Source organism: Rutilus rutilus (assembly GCF_951802725.1).
Source record: "Rutilus rutilus genome assembly, chromosome: 24".
Taxonomy (NCBI): domain Eukaryota; kingdom Metazoa; phylum Chordata; class Actinopteri; order Cypriniformes; family Leuciscidae; genus Rutilus; species Rutilus rutilus.
Genome location: NC_140228.1, coordinates 1,829,199 through 1,854,792, shown reverse-complemented (window position 1 = coordinate 1,854,792; position 25,594 = coordinate 1,829,199). Strand labels below are relative to the sequence as shown.

General features: G+C 36.5%; 2 protein-coding genes across 4 annotated transcripts in view; one reads left to right on the top strand and one right to left on the bottom strand.

Annotated features, from left to right (window-relative positions):
• Positions 1–25,594, top strand: part of LOC311283746 (myosin-7-like) — a 234,498-nt gene that overhangs the window by 40,884 nt on the left and 168,020 nt on the right. The window lies entirely within an intron of this gene.
• On the bottom strand, positions 5,502–9,383 carry LOC311284321 (uncharacterized protein). Of its 2 annotated transcripts, none has more exons than XM_084399298.1 (3): positions 9,050–9,383; positions 8,515–8,591; positions 5,502–6,453 (listed from the first exon to the last, which is right to left on the bottom strand). In XM_084399298.1, the coding sequence occupies exons 2-3, from the start codon at positions 8,570–8,572 to the stop codon at positions 5,768–5,770; spliced, it is 744 nt and encodes a 247-aa protein (XP_084255424.1). In that variant the 5' UTR covers positions 8,573–8,591; positions 9,050–9,383; the 3' UTR covers positions 5,502–5,767. The 2 variants fall into 2 exon arrangements, with proteins under 2 accessions (XP_084255424.1, XP_084255423.1); XM_084399297.1 differs by having other exon boundaries at positions 5,503–6,453; positions 9,036–9,314.

Here is a 25,594-nt window from a genome sequence, read left to right as displayed (position 1 = left end):
GGGCCAGTCCGCCCGACGTATCTGCTTTATCTAAAACTTCAAAAACAGAGAATTATTTGTGATTTTGTGGAAAACTCTATTATTAGTCATTTCTGCCTATGTATAGGCTAGTCTACCTAAGTAGGCTATTCCACACAGTAAAAAGTGGCAAGTGTTCCTTTAAGGAGGTATATTGTTAGCTGAACCCTTAAAATCAACTAACCTAATGTAGATATTTTAATTCAAACATGATAATTATATTTTTGACTTGAGTCAAACCAGTTTTCAATTTACATGTTACCACATTAAGCCCATTTTCGTTTAAAAAAAATGAGTGTAACATTTTTTGTCAAGCAAAATAAAATCTAATCTACTGATTTTCAGTGAAAAACATGATTTAATTTCACCGAATCAACTTGACTTTACACCGACAGATTTTTTATAGGTTAGCCTAGATCAAGACCAAGAGTCGAAAGGGAGAACATTTTCACTTCTAAAAAGATGGTTCTACTACTAGCACATTTATTTGTAAGGTGACTACCTGGACAGCTGTGCTGAATTAATATTTAATGTTTGCCATGTGACAACACTTTAGCATACAGTATGAACTGTGTACTTGGCAGTAAGCAGTAAGTTAGTGATCCGTTTCTAACACAGCCTGAGCCTGTGATTCAAATTAAGGACATCAACACTGGCGATCACTGGCACCAGACGAACCTATTAATAAAACCTATTTTTTACAGTCTATGACGAAAACCAATACAAACGCACAATGTTTTACCACTTTGTGACTTCATTTTGTCCAACATTTATATTGTATGCAACGTTACCTTACCTTAAATCGTGATCTGTGTCCTAAATGAGCTCAGGAGACGTGTTTCCTCATTTACTTGACATTTGTGCATTTTCCTCAAGTGAAAATAGCCTGTGATAAATATATTTGTTTCAATAAAAATATTTTATAGAAAATATATTCTCAGGTTAAATTTGTATAACGTTACTAAACACAGACAAATCACGGGTCAGTTTAGTAAAATTCACGTCTTTATGGCGATCAAATAACCATGAGTATTTGTCACCTCACCAGTAGCACTGTTAGCAACATTATACAACGTAATTAAGCACTTTACTAACCGCTTATTGAGTTCTAAGCAATGAAACATGGTGTAGGCCTAACGTTAAATACATTTAACTTACCGTGGCCACGTCTGACAATTTTGTCTGCAAGCATCATCCGAATAAAAACGAGCTGTTAAAATGTAAAACTGTACAAAGATGAACATCTATATAAGGTTGAATTTAAATATCAACACAATTTATGTACTTTAAGAATTATAAAAGTATTATATCGTCAAAAAAATCATTTTTAAAGAACCTGAGGAGAAAATGCAGTGACGGTTGGAAATTCCCGCTCTCGCATGACGCAGTTGCCTGACGTCACGTGATGGACAATTATTGCATTACTAGTTTATTTTTTGATAATTGCATGAATTAATTATCGTAAATACTAGCTTAGAAGTTAAAAAATGGACATGAATAAATAGGCAATAATAAACCTAATGCCCTGATTCCCATTCTTTCCGACATAACCACTTGAATGCGACGAGCTCATAACAACTTCAGAAGTGGGAAGTTGGACATTTCCGATAGCACGTGACGTGAAAGCAGCATTCATACAAGTACTAAATTAAATTAATAGCTTGCTAGCTGAAACAATTGTCTTCTACTGTGTTAAATTTGTCTCATGAAGAAGTCTGCATCATTGATTCTGTACATTTCCTGTCTATTAGGCTACTGGAAAATTGTTTTGAAACATAAAAGCAGTGCAAGGTGACTTAACTGACACTTAAAATACTGAATGTTTGTTTGTGCAGGATATAAATAACCATAAACCGAGGTTATTCAGCCCTCCAGCCGAGACACCACTAGAGGGAGCCCCGCTACCCTCAGCAAAACACACAGCAGGGGTCAATAGGACAGATGTGGGTGAGATGCTGATGATGCAGAATCTAAACCTTGCATGGGGACTCAATATGGCTGACATAAAGGACCAGTTTCTTCTTCTGCTTAAATTACTTAAATTAGTTCTATTGCTTTATAAAATTAAGATTGTAATCAGACTGGTTGATTTGTCCTGAATGTTTTGGTCACTATACATTTCTTATACTGTTATTCTAAAATGAAACACTAGACTGGTTCTGTATATCCATGCAGAGAACAAAGCAAAACATTAAAACAGAGTAATCAATAAAATCATGACTAAAGAACCTCACTAATATATAGTCAACATTTTAAGTGGATCAAAAAAGTTAATCAAAGTTGTCCTACAAGAATTGTCGGTATTGTTCACAATTCATGTATAACTTTGATGAAAGGTTTTGATCCACTTCAAATGTTGACTACCGTATATCAATTAATCGGTCGACTATCATGTGGAACTTAACCTTCGATTTCAACTTATATTATGAGGATGAATTGAATGGCAATGAATAAAAACACATGCAAATTGATCTGCCTATCAATCATTAAAATGCATGTGCATGAGACTTTACACCAAAGGCTTTACATCCTGTCTGGACAGTCTTGGATTTCAGCAATATATTATAAACTTCCCCACACACATTAAAGGACAAATTTTGGATTCAATCTGCTGTTCAGGTGTTACACCTGTACACTGTAAAGCAGATTCTTTCCCTTTGTCTGACCATATGCTGCTCTCGTTCAGTGTTTATCTCTCACTTTCCAAATCTAATCTTCCACGTACTATAACATTCCGAAATATTAAGGATATCAACTTGGATAATTTATCCTCAGCATAGCTTTCCCAGTACTGACAGTTTTTCTACCCAGGATGGACTGCTCTCTCACTACAACAATAACCTTCATAACCCCCTTAATAACCTTGCTCCACTCAAAACCAGGACTATTTAATTCACTCTCTCTGCACCTTGGTTTACTCCCACTCTTAGAAAATTAAAAACAAAAGGACAACTCGAAAGACTTTACAGTAAAATCAGTCTCATTGTGCACAAGGAAATGTATTCAAACCACACTCTTCTTTACAAAGATTTCTAAAGCTAAAACCACTTATTCTGGTTTAATGAAAGAAGTGAAGGAAATTTGAAGTGAAGGAAGGCCCTCCTTTCCCCTCAACACAAACTTCACAACAACTCGGGATCAACTTCCTCCTCACTTGTACTCTTCTGATTTTTGTAATACTATATTATCATTTTTCTCTTTAAAAATTGAACACATCCACCAGCAAATTGTCTACTTCTGGTCCGAACTCACCTGTCTCAGTTTAATTGATGCTCCCACCCATTTACTCTCAGCATCTACCTAACCCTCAGTAGATGAAATCTCCGAACTCATTCAAAAATCCAAATCTTCAACCTGCAGATTAGACCCCCTTCCTACTCTTCCCATGTCCCTTTTCTGTCCCCTCTCATTACAGACATCATTCACTCTTCTCTCACCACTGGAATTGTTCCTTCTTCTCTTAAAACAAATCTTCCATTCATCTCCAAAATTCTTGAAAAAATAGTTGCTGCCCAACTCCATACTCATCTTTCCTACAATAATCTATATGAACAATTCCAGTCTGGTTTCCGTCCTCTTCATATCACAGTAACAGCACTCCTTAAAATCACTAACAACCTTCTCCTAGCAGCTGATTCTGGTTAACTATATCCATTCTCCTTCTGCTTGATTTGAGTGCGGCCTTCAATACAATTTCACACACCATCCTTCTAGACAGACTCTCCTCTATTGGTATAACACACCTCTTTTAACTGGTTTTATTAATATCTCTCAGGCCACACTCAGTTCATTCACTTAAAATCATTCACCTCTCATTCAGTCCCTGTGATCACAGGAGTGCCCCAGGACTTTCTCCCATTATTTATCTTCTCCCCCTCGGTTACATCTTCCGTAAATATCAGATTCACTTCCATTGCTACGCAGATGACACCCAGCTCTATCTTTCAACCAAACCTTATTCAAAACTTCCACCATCTTCCCTTACTAATTGTCTTCTTGACATAAAATCTAATTTCCTCAAATTAAATACCAATAAAACAGAATTGCTTCTTATAGGTACAACATCAACATTAAACAAATTCCATAATTTTTCTATTCCCATTGATAGCTCCTTCATCTCCCGGGTGTCATCTTCAATAGCACCCTATCTTTATCTCATGTTAATAATGTTACCCGGTCTGTTTACTACCCTCTTTGAAACATCAACCGTATACGTCCTTTCCTCACGCCTCACTGCCATCCTTGTTCATAGTTTAGTCACCTCTCGTAGATTACTGCAGTTCCCTTTTGTTTGGCCTCCCGCATAAAACCCTCCATAAACTTCAACTAGTCCAAAACCCAGCTCCTCGTATTATCACTCATACCCCCTCTATTCATCACATCACCCCCATCTTACAACAGCTCCATTGTCTCCCCATCACTCACAGTATCAACTATAAAATACTTCTCCTCACTTTTAAAGTCATTCATAATCTCGCCCCTTCATATCTTTTTGACCTCCTCGATATACCCACACCCGTTCACACTCTTACATCCTCTTCTTCCATCCATTTTACTGTTCCCTGTGTACGCCTTGTTACTATGGGGAGTAGAGCTTTCAGCTGCTTTGTTCCTCAGCTCTGGAACTCGCTTCCACCGGACCTCCGTACTGATTCCCTCTCACATTTTAAATCCAAACTCAAAACCCTTCTGTTTAGAATAGCTTACTCCCTCTGACCACAACTGCATTGTCTTTTTAAATTGTATTGTATTTCATTGTTTTTACTTATTGTTATTGTCTTGATGATGTATGGTGACCTTGAGTGTCAAGAAAGGCGCCTATAAATAAAATGCATAATAATGAGAACAGAAATATTTAACATTTTCAGAAGTTATAAACTCATCCCTAAACCTCCCAGATTCTCATCTACTTCAAGTCTCTTGTTGAAATGCTCTCACATTTTATACCTACAAACCTTTCAGCTATTTTGACAATTATTTTAATTTCCTGTTTGTTTAACTGGATCAGTGCAACTAATAACAGAGATATATTTGATGAAATCTAAGAGTTTTCTATCCCTCCATAGACACTTTGACTACATAGACTACACTCTACAACTGAAACTTTGATGCTTCAAAAAGTTCATAAAGAGATCGTAAAACTAATCATAATTGTGAAATTTTCGGTGTCTAAAATCTTGGTATATACCGTCCTTATTTAAAGCAAACTACGTACAGTACATCGTCATAATGAAATAAAGTTATTCATATGGTGATATAATAATTTGGTCATTTCGCCCCTAGTCACCATGAACAGGACTATTCGATAGAAATGAAAATGGAGAATGATTTAGGTACAGAGCAGTGGAAGATACTATTATTATTGGTAATATTATATAAAATTAAATGCATAATGTTAGTGGTGAATATGGAGGGAAGGACTGAGTGCTGAATAACAGTGATCAAAGTTAGGAGCAATTTTAGAGTTATAACATGAATCAAATACTCTGAAAAGTTTTCTCTTTATTTAATTTGCACAGCACACAAATCACTGGATGGCATATGGCTGTTTGCAGCACTACAATAACATATGCATTCATCCATTTCAATTCAGCCTTTGTGTTATACAAAACAAGCGTTAGATAACATTTAAATCCTGATAGATCTACTCTCTATAAAAGTAGCTTCACATTTTTTTGGATGTATAGAAGGCATAAAATATTAATAAGGAACACCTTGCAATTCACAAACCCTGATAAATCCCATCCTCTCAGAGAAAAGATTCTGCTATATGTTCAGATATGATTTTGACGTGGGCTTCGACTTCTCCAGCAATATCATCGTAGGCATCGCAGGGTGGCTTCAGAATAGAGATGCCGTCTTGCACTAACAGCATGGCTTCACTGAGGTTTGTTTGCTGGCTCACTCGTTCACACAGAAGCTTAGTGATGTTTTCACTGCTCTTTACCAGGTCTCCCAGTATAAACGACAGAATAGGCAAATTATGCTCCTCTGTTGGAGGCTTTGCATTCTCTAACTCACTGTTTGCCAGCTGAATAGCAACTAGTGGAACACAAATATTTCCAAAGACTCCCATTTTGTCCGCATGAAAGTCCCTTATCACTGCAGCCTTGTCTTTCAGTGACACCCCAGTGAAGGCAATCTTATCATAAATATCAGGGTCAATGATCTTACGGATACGCTTTTCCTCCCCTTTAGAAACTTCAAGAATCGTGCACATTGCATCTCTTACTATGGCACAGTTGTCCTTAATACTTTTACTTTCAACTGCTATGACTGGGGAGAATCTTTCTCCAAAGTGAGTATTGATTATGTTCAGCAGTCTGTTGGTGATTGTGAAGTATCTGTGTATGTAGCGGTGGAGGGTCTGAGTAGATCTGATCAGTGGTTCATTCTCGTCCGTAGAGACTAAAGACTGAATCCTGGTGACTGCGGCTGTTGGTCAAGAGGAAAGAACACCACAATTACACTTTGTTGGCATTTGTATAAATAATCTGTGTTAACTATCTATTTTTTTAAGGTTTATTCTAGACAACTTTGTCATTTGTTAGAGCAAGACTGTATTACACCACTCATTTTATTTTAACCCTCTGGGCTTCTTCGGCCGAAAACGGGCGAAAACTTGAACGTTTCGAATTGTTTAATTTTTTTGCTTCATCGGATGGGGGTGAAACTTGGTGACTTTTGTTTTATTACCTATATGAACACACAAAAAAATCAAGGAGATGATTCTGATATGTTAAAGGGTCGTAAAAAAAAAGTCACACTTAGCTTCCTCCCGCCCGAAAACGGGCAACATAGGAAATGAATGGGAAATACAAAAAAATAGGAAAACTCAGAGAAACTTTTGGTGGTACAAGCTACAGATCAGCCACTGTGCTGAAAAAAAGTGTACAGCAATAAAGGGGTGACACTCTAAAACATCAAGAGTGCAAATAAGACACCCCCCCCCCCCCCCACACACACACACACACACACACACACACACACCCACACACCCACACACCCACCCACACAGAGAGAAATGAACTGGTAAGACTGAAACAGCCAATTTTGCCCCAAACTATATAAAAATTATATAATCATAATAACTCCAAACCTATAGCAAGGAGAGTCAAAAGGTAGGTATCGTTTGAAAGAACTCTTTTTAAATTTTTTGAAAATATAAATTACATTACATTTGGACATTGTCCTGCCAAGAAACAGCGGATAAAAGACAATATATATATATAATTTTTATTATGATTTTGCATATCTTTCTTATTTGTCATGGAATAACTCAGGAAGGAAATAAGGTAGGAGGAAAATTCTTTTTTAGTGAAGTCCCCCTACATGTTAGCTGCATCTGGATAAAAAATAATAATTTTTGGACAAAGGAATCAAAAGTTACAGCATTTGTAAAAGAGGTAGCCTTTTTGTACAGTCTTTGACAGCCCCTCATGGGCAATTTTTTCTCCATGAAGAATATCTTGTCATAAAAGCAATAGATTATGTTCATTTTGGGCTCATTTTAATTGTAATAATATGCTGTAAAAAATGAAGTGCCATTTTCAATTATCTGAGAATGTTTCATGAGCTGTATGATGTTTTTGACACATTGCAGTACATTATTTTATAGATTATGAAAAAAAGGAAATTCTATTTATCAGCAAATAACTCAGCAATACTTAAGAGTTTTTCAAAGTGGGTACATTCACTGTAAAGTTCAGACTCTAAGCTTTCAAATGACATCAACTTTGTGTTAATCAAGGCAAGATTTTTTTAAAATATGGTAAAGAATATTTTTGCAGCTAGGTGGCGCCTGCTGGCGGTACACTTGGTTTTAGAGGGATTACTCAGCACTCGTTAGGAGTTAATAAATGTATTATATGTATTATATGCATTAAAAAGCTGAGATCCTAAGCTTTAAAATGATATATAATTTGTGTTGTTCCATTCAGTGGTTGCTTAGTAATAAAAAAAAATCTTTCCGAATGGGAATAAATCAAATAAATAAATAAAAAAGCTATAGGCCGCCTATAGGCGGTTATAGGACATGACACAAATTAATACATTTTGAAGCCACTAGATGGCGCTCTTCTCAGTTGACAAATTTTTTTTTTTTAGGCCTGCACTCTATTTTGATGTGAAATGTTGCATTTATTGAAAAATAAAATAAAATAAATAAAATAAAAATATATATATTAATTCTAATGGAAAAAATAGCTCATAAAAATTATATAATTAATGCAAAGTATCATAAAAATTTCTAAAAATTCTAAATAATAATCAGAAAACATTATAGAACAAAAATATATTTGATTGGTTATCCTGGGAAAAAGTCAAGTAAAATTAAGGCTTCGCCCGTTTTCGGGCGGGAGGAAGCTAAGTGTGACTATTATACGAAGAAGCCCAGAGGGTTAACTGATTATGCAGTGAATTACTTTAGTTTTATAAACAAATATGAATAAATAATTCATAATAAATAATACTCTTCAACACAGTATGCATACTTGCCAGCAAACATTTCTGAACATCTTGTTCTAAGATTTGTAGGGAAGGGATTACTCTCCATTTTCCTTTATAATTAGGGTCTAGAAATAAGACAGAAACAATTATATAAGAAAACTGGAATTACACAAACACTGTTTCAAGTGACAGACACTTTTGCATGTTAACATATTATAGTGTGTGTGTGAAGCATTTCAAAAGATAAGTAATACAGCATAAATAATCCATCTCAACACAACATGTTGCCAGTAAAGGTTTCTAAACCTCTCAGTAGCGGACATAATCCTTGAACTAGATGTGGCATGTGGCACATGTTAACTAGTTTCAAGAAATATCTGCGTTCATGAGAAAGTGCTGAGTCGTCATAACTATAAAATATTATTAATTGTTTTAAAGAGAATATTACAATAGCGCAGAGTCAATGAATATGGGCAGTCTCGCTTAAATAATTAAGCTACGTATAAACACACTAGTCGAATAAACAGTAAACACATCAAATAACTAAGTCAGATACAGCAAGTACTTACTTCTATTAACTTACATCTTCTCAGGAAGACACACAAGCAGGTAAACACATGAAGGCTCCTCAATGAAGTGTTGAAATAACCTCGCAAACGCCGACGCCCAACATACTTTCCCAATATCACCAAGAGCAACGTCTCTGATTGGTCAGCTCTCCATGACAAACCAGCGATAACCTTTTTATTTTATTTTTCAAGGCTTGTACCTTGGGACCTATTTCAGAGGGTTGTTCCATAAAAGATGCTAAGAAAAGCGGGGAATAAACTCCAAAACACGACTTGAATATAAACCTAACAAATAAGTTGGGGCTAAAGCGGTTTCATAAAAGGTCATTCAAGTTCACGCAATCCCACTAATTTGATCCAGGTTTATCTAGTCTAGATAACTGCGTGTGCACGCGTTTCTTAAGCAGCCCTAAAGAGGTCGATCATAGATCAAATCGATCCACCATCAAACAGCGTATATTTTGTGCTGTTTTATGCGTTTTGAGACATGGTGTTTGCAAAACTTACATTTCACAGGAATATTCTCCATCTGTAAATCTTAGAAAGTCGTGCAAATATTTATATTTTGCTGCTAAACTTCACATTAAACGAGCGCGCAATAGGCGCGCAATAGGCGCGCAATAACTCTGACCAATATACATTCTGCTTGGAAAATTAATAGGCTATGCGATATTTTATAACACCAGAAATATCTTCTAATTATAATAATTTATCTTTAGGATAAGTTGCAGTGAACTTATAGCTCATTACACTCATATATTTTATACTTAAAATAATAATAAAAAAAATTGAACAGAAGTAATTCAGGAAAGAATTTTTTAGGAAACCAAATAATAAATATACAAAATATAGTTTTGGGTTTAGGATAAGCTACTTAACAAAAATGACTTATGCTTATTTAGAATGCTGAGAATTACAGCTTTTAAAGCAAAAAAAAAAATTTTTTTTTTTGGAGAAAGCAAGAATGTTTGGTTAGATTTAGTTCATACAGTATACATTATGGAGAGGATAACGTGAAATTAAGAGCAAAAGTATACATTTTGAAAAGATATCTGCAACTCTAAAACAAAAGAATATTCCATAAAATAAAGGAATACATATAGCCTAAATTAACTAAATAACTATTTGTATAATTGTGTTAAATGTGTTTGAATTGAAAGACATAATAAAGTACATAATAAAACCAGAGAGAAATGTATTCATAATCTTTAAAACTATCTAATTAAATCTTGGGCACAAAACTGTATATATATATATATACAGTGAGGAAAATAAGTATTTGCACACCCTGCTATTTTGCAAGTTCTCCCACTTAGAAATCATGGATGGAATCATGCATGTCCACTGTGAGAGACATAATCTATAAAAAAAAAATCCAGAAATCACAATGTATGATTTTTTAACTATTTATTTGTATGATACAGCTGCAAATAAGTATTTGAACAGCTGAGAAAATCAATGTTAATATTTGGTACAGTAGCCTTTGTTTGCAATTACAGAGGTCAAACGTTTCCTGTAGTTTTTCACCAGGTTTGCACACACTGCAGGAGGGATTTTGGCCCACTCCTCCACACAGATCTTCTCTAGATCAGTCAGGTTTCTGGGCTGTCGCTGAGAAACACGGAGTTTGAGCTCCCTCCAAAGATTCTCTATTGGGTTTAGGTCTGGAGACTGGCTAGGCCACGACAGAACCTTGATATGCTTCTTACAGAGCCACTCCTTGGTTATCCTGGCTGTGTGCTTCGGGTCATTGTCATGTTGGAAGACCCAGCCTCGACCCATCTTCAATGCTCTAACTGAGGGAAGGAGGTTGTTCCCCAAAATCTCGCAATACATGGCCCCGGTCATCCTCTCCTTAATACAGTGCAGTCACCCTGTCCCATGTGCAGAAAAACACCCCCAAAGCATGATGCTACCACCCCCATGCTTCACAGTAGGGATGGTGTTCTTGGGATGGTACTCATCATTCTTCTTCCTCCAAACACGTTTAGTGGAATTATGACCAAAAAGTTCTATTTTGGTCTCATCTGACCACATGACTTTCTCCCATGACTCCTCTGGATCATCCAAATGGTCATTGGCAAACTTAAGACGGGCCTTGACATGTTATGGTTTAAGCAGGGGAACCTTCCGTGCCATGCATGATTTCAAACCATGACGTCTTAGTGTATTACCAACAGTAACCTTGGAAACGGTGGTCCCAGCTCTTTTCAGGTCATTGACCAGCTCCTCCTGTGTAGTTCTGGGCTGATTTCTCACCTTTCTTAGGATCATTGAGACCCCACGAGGTGAGATCTTGCATGGAGCCCCAGTCCGAGGGAGATTGACAGTCATGTTTAGCTTCTTCCATTTTCTAATGATTGCTCCAACAGTGGACCTTTTTTCACCAAGCTGCTTGGCAATTTCCCCGTAGCCCTTTCCAGCCTTGTGGAGGTGTACAATTTTGTCTCTAGTGTCTTTGGACAGCTCTTTGGTCTTGGCCATGTTAGTAGTTGGATTCTTACTGATTGTATGGGGTGGACAGGTGTCTTTATGCAGCTAACGACCTCAAACAGGTGCATCTAATTTAGGATAATAAATGGAGTGGAGGTGGACATTTTAAAGGCAGATTAACAGGTCTTTGAGGGTCAGAATTCTAGCTGATAGACAGGTGTTCAAATACTTATTTGCAGCTGTATCATACAAATAAATAGTTAAAAAATCAAATATTGTGATTTCTGGATTTTTTTTTTTAGATTATGTCTCTCACAGTGGACATGCACCTACGATGACAATTTCAGACCTTGAGAACTTGCAAAATAGCAGGGTGTTCAAATACTTATTTTCCTCACTGTATATATATATATATATATATATATATATATATATATATATATATATATATATATATGTATCTATACAGTGAGGAAAATAAGTATTTGAACACCCTGCTATTTTGCAAGTTCTCCCACTTGGAAATCATGGAGGGGTCTGAAATTGTCATCGTAGGTGCATGTCCACTGTGAGAGACATAATCTAAAAAAAAAAATCCAGAAATCACAATATATGATTTTTTAACTATTTATTTGTTTGTAGGTCTATATTGTCTCATTTATCATTGCCGCCTTATTTAAGTTGATTTTCTTTACTGTATATTTATTTTTTGACTGATAACGGTTAATAGAGGATCTGTGTAACAGCTGAGGCTTAGCCTGACAGTTAGCCTGCGCTGGACCAGGCCAGTTTCCCAGCATAAGTTGCCAGAGTAACTGAGTTCGAACTATTTTAAGTTTGCTTTATGAAGCAGAATCAACCGACAATAAGTCTGACTAATCAAAATAAGCTTGGCTTGTATTCTTATCTTGTTTTATGGAACAACCCTCCGGTCTTGCGTTCTCGAGCCGCCATTATTGTTGTGCGGATGAGCAGCCGGAGCGCATGTTAGCGGCGCCTAAATTAATGACTAATTATCTTTTATTAATCTTTACAACAGAAGTGAATCAGTCAAAACTAACTTTAGCTGGACAATAACTTTATTCTAGAGCTGCTGTAAAGCCAACACTCTGTTACTGTAATCTCCTATTATCACTGTAAAGCTGCTTTGAAACAATCTATATTGTTAAAAGTGCTGTATAAATGGAGACTTGACTTGTAACTGAAACCAACTTTCCTCTTCTTGAGATAGATAGATAGATAGCAGGTAAAGTGGGTGCCACTTTTTGTTAAACATACTGATGTCGACAGTTATAATAAAAGCCACCACTTCTTTTTTTGACAGCATAAACAGTGTCCCTGTGGTCTTGTTGTATTTTAGTTGTAAAAGTAGGCTATTTAATAAAAACCTCATTTAAATTTACCTTATCTTAAACATTTCACTCGATATAGTGACGCAAGGATTCTTTTAAAAAACACCTTATAACAGGTAGAAATTCTCACAACGTTTCTGAAATTGTATTCTTGTGAAGCATAAACGTTTTGTGGCCACTGAATATTTTAAATTAAAAATGGTTTAATTTTACATTCAATTCAGGAAATAAGTAGTAAAGATATTGGCATTACCTTTACGGGTGAAAAATGTGAAATGCAAACTAAATATTACTATTTTCTAAATATTTACTATTATTATATTTTCTCAAAGAATCATGTGTTTATAACATGCACTCAAAATCTTCTTTAATAAACACGCAATGATAGAAAATATAGGAATTGTGATTTATTTTCAACTGATTTTGTGCATTTTTTCTCCAGTTTGCAAGTCAGATAATGTCATCCATCTTAATTCCATGTATTTCTGCATGCTTTCTAAATGTATGTTGAAATCAAAGTTATTGTTCACATGTTATTTTAAGTCACAGCAAATATTAATGTCAGACAGAAAGAAACATGAGTATACTGTATCTGCAAAGATTTATACAAAGAAAACAGCAACTGATAACTTGCTAAAGTTCAAGATCAAATTCACTCCTTCTTTAAGCCTTTAATCCTAAGTCTGACTTCGGTTATGGCATCCTGGTAATTTTCAGATGCTGGCCTGAATTCTGCCAAAGCCGCATCATATTCTGCCAGGGTCTTCTCCAGTTCAGCACGCTCAATACACCCTACAATGGCTGAAACAATCAAACCAAGTAACACCCCAAGCACGATGGTGGCAAAACACCCTACTCCAATTCTAGCACATGTGGATGTTATGTTTCTCAGAATTGTTACATTTTTCATTAGATACTTGACTAAAACAGCAGCTGAAACCTGACAAACTGTTGCAAGAGCAACTTTAAGTGTGTTAAAGCCTTGGGGACCTCGAGACAGATGTTGTATTTTCTCATACAAGGAAGGTTCCAGCTGCTTCTTCAGCTCCTCGTCAAACTTCTCGACTTTTGCTTGGATCTTATGCACACGTTCAATCATCACATCACAGTTCTCCTTGACAGTGGCTTTCTCATCCAGGGCAATTGGTCTGAAGGATGAACCCAAGTGCTTATTGACAATCTCAGTGAGAATGTTGGTGGCCCGAAAGTTGTTTTTCATCAGCTCAATAAGCTCTTGACTTCTGCGGATGATCATCTCCTTTTTTGCAGGATTTCCACGGAACAAATCACGCAAAGACATTTTCCTTTATGTTAGGGTCTTGAAATAAGACAGAAACAATTACATAAGAAAACTGGAATTACACAAACACTGATTTACGTGACAGAGACTTGTGCACGTTAACGTATAATATATTTTGAACAAATGTCAATGATTAGAAAATAAAGCATGTACAATAAACACACTAGTCAAGTTAACAGTAAACACTTTTATGTGAATTATGTGCCATAATTAAACAAATCCAGCATTTTGCAAACAAACTCGATCTGCTTCGCAAAGGAAAAGTCTTGTTTGCAAACAAACAGAAAGCAATGTGCAAAAGGTCAGTTTTGAGTGAAAACAAATGAGTAACAAAACAAGTGAGTAACAAATATATTGTGTTTTACAAATATAAATAAATGAGCCAAGATAATACTTCACAAATAAATACAAACCATCCTACAAATTGCATGTAACCTTTGAACAAATACCAAATCTAGTGCACACAAGGGCTGGGCGATATGGCCAAAATTTTTTTTAAAAAATCACGATAATTTTTTTTATATCAGTCGATATCGATAATTATCACGATAAAAGTCAAATCTTTATTTCTTTGAAGTTTAAAGGCAGATTTTTGCTCCTAAGTGAAGGTTGTAGAAACCAAAGCGTTAATTGTGGTTTTAAACTACTCTTTATTGTCAGAACATATCAGGACAAACACTTGCCAAACAGGTGAACATTTCACAAATCTGAGGTAGAACATTCAAACATTTGTCATTTTTCCTTAACAAAATAAATATATTTATTGGACAATTAATTAGTTTCTGCATGTGCTAATTTTTATTTGGTAAAATGTAATATTCTGACTGTTTGAGTTTTATTAAACTTAACCATTGGTCATCCAGTATCATGCATTTAGATCATGACAACCACAGATGAAACCAGGCATACCCTGTAGCACCTCACTATCATGGCAAAATGTAACCATATTAGACATTCTCTGATGTAACTTTATGGTTTCTATGGTAGGCTACTTTATTTCCCATAGGAAATGAATGGGAAATTGACAAAAACACAATTCTCTACAAATCAGCCACGATGCAGAAAAAAAGTGCTCAGCAATGAAGGGGTGAAGCTCTAAAACATCAAGAGTGAAAAACATAACATAATTAATAATTATAATTAATATATGTATATATAATTAATATAATAATTATTAAAATTATTAAAATAATAATTAATAAAGTGTTATAAACCTTGGCAAAAAGTATTATTTGAGAATTTCTAAAAAAAATACATTCAATCCACATCTTAAAAGTAAGTAATTTGGTCTAAAAACAACTAGAATTCACAAACATCTCCATTTAGAGCTATACAGGCATCTAGTGGTAAACCCATGCAATAACATGTTTTATTTAATTTTATGTTTAATAAATTGATTAATTTTTTTAATTTTAATTTTTTTTCTGAAAGCCTAGTCTCTATTTTACCCGAAAATACTGCATAGAATTATTTTTTATTTTTTTAAATAAAAAAAAAAAAAAAATTATCATTATTTTCAATGGCAAAAAATGGACTATAAATATTGCATAAATATTAATGAGTTCAATCAAATTGTCTCAAAATTCTAAATTAAAAAGAATAAATATTATAGAACAAAAATAAATTGCATTGGTTTTTACTGGGATGGAGGAAGTTTCATTTTTAGGTGTCCGGTCATTTATGACCGGGAAGGCCCCCAGTGTGACTGCTAAACGAAGACCATCAGAGGGTTAATACATCGTCTACATTAATAATATAATACAATTCAATATGTATATCCCACATTTCATGGAGCAGTTAATATTACTAGGCTAACGTTACAGTAAATCCATGGTAAATGATGGGAATTTGTAGACGGAAAAGCCTTCTGCGCAGTTTGTCAGCGCGGTTTCATCTGCCTTTAAACTGGTTTGAATCACTGAGACATTGTGTTCCTCGATGAATTCAAGCGCTTCTCACTGGATCTCGTGACGAGAGCGATCAGAGTAAACACATCTGCTCTAGTGAGCTCGCTCTTTGGCGGCACTGCCGTTTGGACTTTGAGCCGAGCGGATAAATGGTCCGTGTGGCGCGTGGTTCAAATGAGTTTCGTTCCGCTTTTGGCGCATAAACATTATCGAACATTTATCGAACTCTTGATATCATTTTATCGAGAAAAATTATATCGCGATAATTATCGTTATCGTTTTATCGCCCAGCCCTAGTGCACACAAATGCATATCTGTCTGTTATGATTGTGTGACACTTGGCTTTTTATGAGATTTCTCAGCTTGATTTTCTCACAAATGCAGTTGAGCAACTTCCTCTTCTAGAACAGTAGATGGCGCTAAACTAGCGGATTAAATGTGTGAGAAAATCTGCCTTCACAGTCCACACTAGCCTACAACGCGAAAACAGCGTTTTCAAATGTATCCACTTTGGAGTGCGTTTTCAGAAAAGCTTCGTTTTCATTAATAAAAACGCCGTCTCAGTGTGGACGGAAGGCCAAAACGGAGAGAAAAATATACGTTTTCAAACGAAACCGTATTAGTGTGGACATGTGAGAAAATTTGCCTGGACACGTGTGTGAGAAAATCAAGCCAAGAGATCTCATAAAAAGCCAAGTGTCACACAATCATAACAGACAGATATGCATTTGTGTGCACTAGATTTGGTTCAAAGGTTGCATGCAATTTGTTGGATGGTTTGTATTTATTTGTGAAGTATTATCTTGGCTCATTTATTTATATTTGTAAAACACAATATATTTGTCACTCCAGTGCATTTTCACTCAAAATGACCCTTGCAAGTCGAGTTTGTTTGCAAAATGCTGAATTTGTTTGTTATGGCACATAATTCGCGCCTTACACAGCAAGTAAGTGAATTAACTTACATCTTCTCAGGACAGTGAAGTGTTGAAATAGCCTCGCCGACGCCCAGGGGCCTGTTTCAATAAGGAGGTTCAACCAACTCTTGAGTTAAAACTTGAACTCTGCGTTTTTGGTTTCAGAACAGCTGAAATGAGTTAGTTCAATCAACTCTGGGTTGACCTACTCTGAGTTAAGCGCGTGCACCACAACTATAAAAAGTTAGTTTAATATAAATATTTCTCACTAGCAGGCTTTCCTGTAGCTCAAACAGTGGAGCGTTGGCGCTCGCAACGTCATGGTCATGGGTTCGATTCCCAGGGAAAGCAAGAACTGACAGAATGTAAAATGTGTACCTTGAATGCAATGTAAGTCGCTTTGGATAAAATCAAATATATAAACATAATTCCGTCAGGTAAGGCTTGAGCATATCATTGACTTTACATTTGACATATGAAATAACTAAATAGCATCCAGTGTCTAGCAGTGCAGCTGCATTTTCGGCTGAGTAAATGAGGAACTTCAGAGCCAGTCGCTCCCGAAGATCCAAGGGCCTTCATAAAATGTAAGAGGTTTACATATGTGTTATTTTTTATATAGGCTATTTTTAATATTTCCATTTATTTTACTTTGGGTTGGGTTTTTTGTTGGTCTTTTGGATCCTCCTGTCCCAACAGAAGCCCAGGCAGTCGTAAGTCTTCTACTCAATACACCAGAAATGATGACAAATAGTGTTATAAGTGTTCTCGACCAAGTGCTCATCTTCACAGGACGATGGGGATGAAGAGTTTCTGCTGCCACAGAGAGGCATACAGAGGTAATGTTAATATTATGTGATATCTACACATCAAACAATCTACACATTCAGATTTTTTCACATTTTTATGTGGAGTAGCCGATAGAATCTAAGTTTAAATCTAAGTATAAACGGGTATCTCTCTCCACAGAGTGTGGAAGAACAGCAGGAGGACGGTCCATCAACTGCACAGATCAACACAGTTCATTTGTTTAGAACTACATTAAGCAACTCTAATCTACTGCTGTATTTTCAACTGCCAGTTAAGGAGTTATATAGACTTCATCTTCATCAAAAACAGCAGTAAAAATAGCAATTATTTTATTTATTACTAAAAGATTAATTTTACTAATAAAAATGTACTGGAAGAATGAATGAGGTGTTTAAACACCGCTTCCTCTTTAGAAAAGGGGAGGAGACCGAAAGGAACTCTGGGTTTACCGAAGAAAACCTGCTCCCGACCAGGGCTGCGTTCAGCCCCGACAAAACGTTGCACAACGTTTTTTTAAACAGAAACGGTGATGTGTTGAACACAGTTCTGATGACGCAAGAGTTGCAACTATGGCAGCTGAGAAGGCCATTCTTTGTGTTCTTTGTGAAGAATTTTCGGAGCCTGATGAAGTCGGTATAAATCACGGTATAAATATGTGTTTAATACTACAAAATATGCCCGATGTTACAGTTACTGCACTTGCTGCCCAGAACAAAAGAGAACATCCCAATCGAGTGAAGGGAATTGTGGAAACTGAAATGGAAGCACACATCTTACCTAATTCAGACTAAAACACATCTATTTAGCCTCACATACTGACTTTATTTGTAGTTCATACTGTTTTAATACCCTGTATTTTCTTTCTCATTTTTAGGAAAAGCACTTAATTACCATTGTTTATTTCTATACCAAATGTCATACACTTGCAATGAAGCTAAAAATATACAACTACATCATTATGTTGATATCCTATATTTTTACAATAAAACTTACGACAAACATGTCTTCTAATATCCTCAGTTGTTGCGTATACCGAGCTGCATCAAACACATTTGTAAATGACTTTCCTTGAACCCATTGTGCGAGTTCACTTTAATACTGCGTGCTTTACATGTCGCTGCTGATTGGACAGCAGTTCTGACACACCCACCAAACAAGAGAAAACCAGAGAATAGGCAGAGAATGTCTAATATGGCAAGAAGTTTCACTCTCAGTAAACTTCCGGCTTCTGAACTGGTTGCAGTTCCTCTCTGATTCCATATGAGGGCGCTCACAGGACGAGTGCAGATTGGAGAATGAATGGAGGTCTATGGCGCTATACCAATAAAAATCCACTTTTCTCAGGATATAATTTTTTGTCTAGTAATTTGAATATTGTATTCGAAAGGAGATGCAAAGAAATTACACATTGCTGGGTGTTAGATTTTTTAGAGTCACTTATTTGCTTTAAAAAGTCTTTTAAAGTGTCAATGACGTCATACACATGTATGACCAGAGATACTGCTTAACGGCAATCCTTCAGTCACTCTGGTGCGTTCGCGCTCTGCACTTTCTTTTCACTCGAGGCATGGACAACACAGCTGACACAGGTAAACACACGTGCTAGAAGAGTTTTTGTTTTGTTTGTTTCTGGTCCCGCTGCGGATGACACCATGCCATCAAGCGGTATCTCTGGTCGTAATCAGTCCGTCACTAACCAATCAGCGTTCAAAACCTTGCAAAACCTACAATCAAATCTGAGATTTCTCAACGGCAATCGGGTGAAAGAGACAAATTTAGCTGTCTAGCCCCATAGACTCCCATTCAATTTGCACTCATGGCGATCGCCCCCAGTGGAACTCTGGTGGTAGTACAACCAAAATTCGGTACAATAGAGTTTAATAGGGAGTGGGCAGGCTCTCTGTAGACGGGCTCTGCTGGTAGTAATCAGTCCTTCACTGACCAATCAGCGTTCATTAGCAGAATGCTAGGGTGTTATGGGCAACAACAACTCAACCTGTGAGAAATCGAAAGGACATAAGTACTCGTTCATTCAACTTTCGACCTATAACCCATGTTGAACTTGCAAAACCTACTATCAAATCTGAGATTTCTCAACGGCAATCGGGTGAAAGAGACAAATTTAGCCGTTTAGCCCCATAGACTCCCATTCATTCTGCACTCATGGGCGATCGCCCCCAGTGGAACTCTGGTGGAACTACAACCAAAATTCGGTTAAAGGCCTATTTATACTTCTGCGTCGAACTGCCGCCGTAGCTACGTCGTAGGCTGTGTGTAGCGCGCGTACCCTACGGCATACCCTGACGTGCACCTCTCCAAAAATGTAACAACGCGTCAATTCTACGCGGACGCAAAGCGTTGTGATTGGTCTGCCAGAACCCCTCCCTCGGGGTTTCACATGCTCCCTAGGTGCGCGTCAACGCGGACAACGACGCAGAAGTATAAATTAAAACCAACACGTTGCCTACGGCGTATGGGCTCCGGCGTAGGTCCGACGCAGAAGTATAATGAGGCCTTTAATAGGGAGTGGGCAGGCTCTCCGTAGACGGGCTCTGAGAAAACGTATCTCAAACCCCGTTGCACACCGGTGCACGCCGTTTCCAGGAAACATGACGTTCAACCCGGAAACCGTAGCAAAACGTTGCGCACCGTTTTGAACTTGAACATGCCCCAGGTTAGGTTCACAGAGTAAGTTACCATGGTAACTGACTCAGAGTATAAGTTACCTCTTTTTCAGAAGCGGGCTTGACTTACTCTGCTTTGGTGTGTAGGCCCCTGGTACATCATCACGTGGTAAGTAATCTGATGGATCCTAAAAATATTGTTAAATTGACTAAACTCCAGATTATTGTTGGCTTTACACGAAATTGTGTTTCTTTATTAAAGTAAACTCAATAAGTCATGTAACATTGTAAATTTAAATTAAGGATTGTGCAAAACTAAAAAAATTTAAGTAAAAAAAGTTATTGTTTTCTTCTTATATTGCTCCTTAGTTGTGGAATTCATTTCCTGCTTCTATTAGGAACTTCCTACGACTGTTTTAAGAAACTTCTTCTTAATGCGTAATTATTTTGTGATTTTTGTTATAATATACTTTGTAGGCTATTATTTGTTGTTTTGTATTCTGTAACATGTTGTAGTCCTTTAGTATGAAAGGCGCATTACAAATAAAATGTATTATTATTATTATTATTAATGAACTCCTCTGCTTCCCATCTAGCGGGTCATAGCAAGGCTTGATTGTGGACCTCGTTATACATATTATTCATGCATGAGGATTTTAAAGCAACTATTGCTGAATTGGCACAGGAATGGAGGTTAGGTTTAGGGGTAGGGATCGGGTAAGGACTACATTTTGGGACAGGAATGTTATTCCAGGATCAACATAATATGTTGATCCAGAAACATGTCTTACTTGGCAAAATCACGGTTCAGGTTTAATTGGAAAAACAGCCAGCATTATCTTGATTCAAAGACGCATGAAGGCATAAGGCCCTCTTAAGTCGTAAACTTTAAACATGGCGGAGGGGGAGAACGATTTCAGCTTTCTGTCGTGATAAGTAGCCACACTTTATTCGGTTTTACACAACAGCTGCCATGCTTGTCGTTAAAGTAGTGGATATTTACTTGTATGAAAAAAAAAACATTTGAAGAGTATTGCATGTTTAATACAAAGCGAAAACAGCCTGTAAATGACTGATAGCACGGTGCATGTTTATTTGGTTGTAAATTTTAAAATAATTTTTTGCTTTAATCAGATTTTCCCAATTAATAGGCAATAACAAACCTAATGTCCTCCATTATTCCTGTTTGAAATGCTACAAGCTCATAATCGCAACAAGGCCTACAATTATTATTATTTTTTTATATTTAAATAAAAAAAATGTTGGACTTAAACAACATTAAAAAGACAGACATTAATAGATTGTGAGCTGACACTATTGTCTTCTATTGTACTTAATACTATTGCATTCAATTTGCCTTTGATGAAGTTTGCATAATTGATTCTGTAATTTTCCTGTTTATTACCGTAAAGCTGCTTTGAATCGATCTGTACTGTATAAAGCACTGTAGAAATTAAGGTGACTTGACACTTAAACTTATACTGAATGTTTGCTTATAGTGGAGGATATTATTTACCCGGAAACCTGTAAACATCAAGTGAAACTGAAATATTAATGTATAGCCTACTATATTAAACCCAGACAGTGATTATGGCCTCTTTATTTCAGAACATCACTGGCAACTTTTCCAAGATCCAACCTGTAATCGAGTATGAAGATCGAGTATGAAGAGTAATCGAGTATGTAAAAAGATTAAGACATAAAAAAAAATGCTGTTAAAAAGATGTTATCAAATAAAATGAAGACTTAGTCTTAGAAAAATCATATTTTTTCCTTGGCACAAGGCACCTTTTTTAAGGTTTAATCTGAGAATATGAATGTAAAAGCAAAATGAATGTTCAGAAATCTAAAATTAAAACTGCATAAAAGAAATTCATATCTTAAATTAAAGATATGAAGCATGTAATGTGTCAAATACTCAAGATCATGTATTTTGCTTTAATATATTAAAACAAACAAACACCACCAACAGAATGTTTTAAACACTTTGTTTTATTTAATGTTTAATAATCACATCATAGTTAACAATTAACCACAATAAACACCTCATTCAAATCAAAAAAATATAATGAAATTCAATTTTCATGGAAAAACTCAAAAACAAAGGAAACAAACCAACAAAAACCTTGCAAATGATGAGAGTCTGGCAAACCGTCTCACCTGGTTTCTGAATGTTCTACTCGTATCAGCTTACGGCTTCTGACTGCACCACAAGAAACCAAATCGACTACATCAACGTCACGTTTCTTTAGCTTCCATGTTACTTTAGGGTTGTACATCTTTTTGTTCCAGGGCAACATCTCTCCCAGATTACTCCCAGATAATAATAATAATAATAAAAATAAAAAAATCATCATCATAACAACAACAACAATAATTGGACCTCTCCTCTCCCTGATTCAACGGGATGCCCTGGTCCTTCATGGCACAATAAAATCTGTGCAATTGAAACACATTCAATGCAAACCCCCCCGTTTTAGTTCTGACAGTGTTATTCAGAGCATCTTTCTCTTGTAAGACTAAGATTCATAGAAACATAAGGGGTTATGTGAGATTCATAAACATTATTAGTAGACGTTAAGAGAACATGGGCTAAATATCGATGCCCACCTGAACGTCACGTGACCCACCCGGCATCATCTGGGCGTAAGCGCTAGCAAGCTAGCCACGACGTTAAAGACACGGCGGCCAAATACGTGTGCTTTAATAGAGTTCAAGACATTTGTTCTCACTGGAAAGAAGAAACGCAGGGCCAAACCGGCAATACTAATATAAACATTAGCCATTAAAGGTGCATAATATCAGCCCTCGCTTTCTTTGATCATTTATCACTGCGTTCACTTTTGTGCCGATATTAAATGCGTTCACAGAGATAGCAATACAACCATTTGCTAACAATGCGGAGAGCAACCGCAAATGCATGTACAGTATATGATGCCGAAACATCAACAATTCATAACACAAAGCCCTCTTTAAATCGTCTACAGTGTTCGTCTCCACACTTCGTCAGATTCAAGAGCTTTGTGAAAAAGAAGTACACTTTTATTAACGAAATTAGAATATACTTACAGTAAGTGCAAACTGAATATCCAGACACTTAAACGTCAACTGAAATTAATTAAAAATGTACTATAAATGATTTTAAATGCAGTTAGTTGAGCCACAAGTAGGGTTTATATGTGAAGTGTAATTACTTGGTATTGTCTTTGAAATGAAGTTAAATTGTTCTGCTGACAAGACATTATATATTGATTGATATATATATATTGAATAACACACTACAGTTAAAGTTAAAATTATAATCAAGTACTTTACATGTGCTTTTGTATGTTAGTTAACACTTCAAAATAGTTAAAGGAGTCATAACCTGCAAATTTCACTTTTCCACGAGAATCAATGTATGTTATGATTGCATAATGATTATACACTGGCCGGGAAGCCGATATTTAAAAGTGAAGCGTTTGTTTACCTCAGGGTTTGTAAAATAGCCCACGTGCACGCGCACTAAAAAACGAGATTTTGATTTCAGCCCCGTCTTGACGTCTTGACGGGGCAGGATATACCATATATGGACACCGCAGCAGGAAGCCCGCCCTTCCCCTCTCCCCCTCATATTCAGTTCAGTCGCGAAAGATGGAGAAACCGAGTGCACACGTGAGTTGCTCTGTGGTTGACTGCCAAACAACATGCAAATGTGTTTTCTATACCAAAAACGGACCAAACTATCAGGGACCAGTGGATAAAATTCATTTTTAATGACGCTGTCCCAGCAACACTTTCAACTGGCTTATTGTTCGGTGTGTGCGCTAAACATTTTACGCCGGAATCATTCACAAATTTGGGCCAATATCAGGCGGAAGTTGGCCACGATGAAGCTCCGTTTGAAAAAAGGACGTTACATGTCTGTAGAAGAAAAATATTAAATGTCTAAAAAACCAGAACGTGAAACAAGGCAAAAACACCACATGATAGCAAACGTTGATCTCAATAACCACTGTAAGCTGATAAAAAAATTCGACTACATCTCCGTTAATGTAATCTACATTAAATAAAAGGTAAACCTATTTGGGAGAAATTAGCAACAAATGTTTTAGCTCATTAGTCAAAATGATTGTCTTTACTATTCAGAGACATCTTGATGTAGACGTCCTTCCATCGACTCCACATCTTCCCTTTCCAGCTCAGGTTCAGAGTCTGGCTCAAACATATACGGTTGAATCCCGTAGGTCGCGGCCAGGTCGGGTTCATTGACAACTTGCGCCATGATGTCAGTTTGTAATGATGCTGAAGTTATCTGCGGTGTCAACCCCCCTCCTTCCTGCAACCAATCAACGCGCCCCTTATTTGCATTATTAAAATGACCGTCCACGACAGCCAAAACATCGCATCAGATCTCGCGAGACAATAATGCCTTCAGAAATAAAGGTTTTAGGAGCTCTGTTTTTTTTTTTTTTTTCACTTTTATTTTTTAGAAGGGCATGAAAGACTATAATACAGCAGTAGGTATCCAAATTAAGACTAGGTTATGACTCCTTTAACCTTCTTTAAAGAACGGCAAAGCTTATTAAAACGAATGTACTTTCAACTTTTAATTAGACATTATTACAAACTTGTGTCAGGAAACTCACTCTTTTTAAGCACTTTAATGAAATTTTTATACTTTTTAAAATATACTTTGAAGTGCATTAAATACAATTAAGTGCGCTTCTTTTTCACAAGTTTATCTTTCTTCACTCAGACCTTCTTCACGTTCACGAACCCGTCTGGATCTGCGTTTGACACGATGAGCGCCGTTAACTGTGCGTGTACGTCGAGTTTAATGTCTTATAGGCATTTCAGGAGAGCGTTATATTGCTTTACAATAACAAGGAAAAGGAAACATCCGCTGGTCACGAAAATAAAACGAAAGGATACGAAGAGTTAAAGTAACCGTTAAACAACACAGTTCATTGCTACAGTATTCACTCAAACACGCATCACGAAACAGAGTTTTAGAGAGAGACTCGGATAGCCTATGTGATTCGGTTTCAGCTCTACTGGAGGTCAAAGGTGAGGTGAGAGAGGGTCACATGATGCTGCCTTCAAGTCAAAGAATTCTAGTGTGTCCGGGGCTTAAAGCTTCATGCAACCAAACCACATTTCCCATCATGCTCTGTGGCGTCATTAGAGTTATAAAACGCACCAGTTGCACACATTATCTGCTCTTTGCCACTAAA

Coding starts and splice junctions, on each gene's coding strand:
- LOC311284321 (XM_084399298.1), bottom strand. CDS start 8,572: ATGGAGAGTAATCCCTTCCCTACAAATCTTAGAACAAGATGTTCAGAA. Junction 6,454..8,514: donor ATGTTCAGAAATGTTTGCTG/GCAAGTATGCAT, acceptor CTTGACCAACAG/CCGCAGTCACCAGGATTCAG.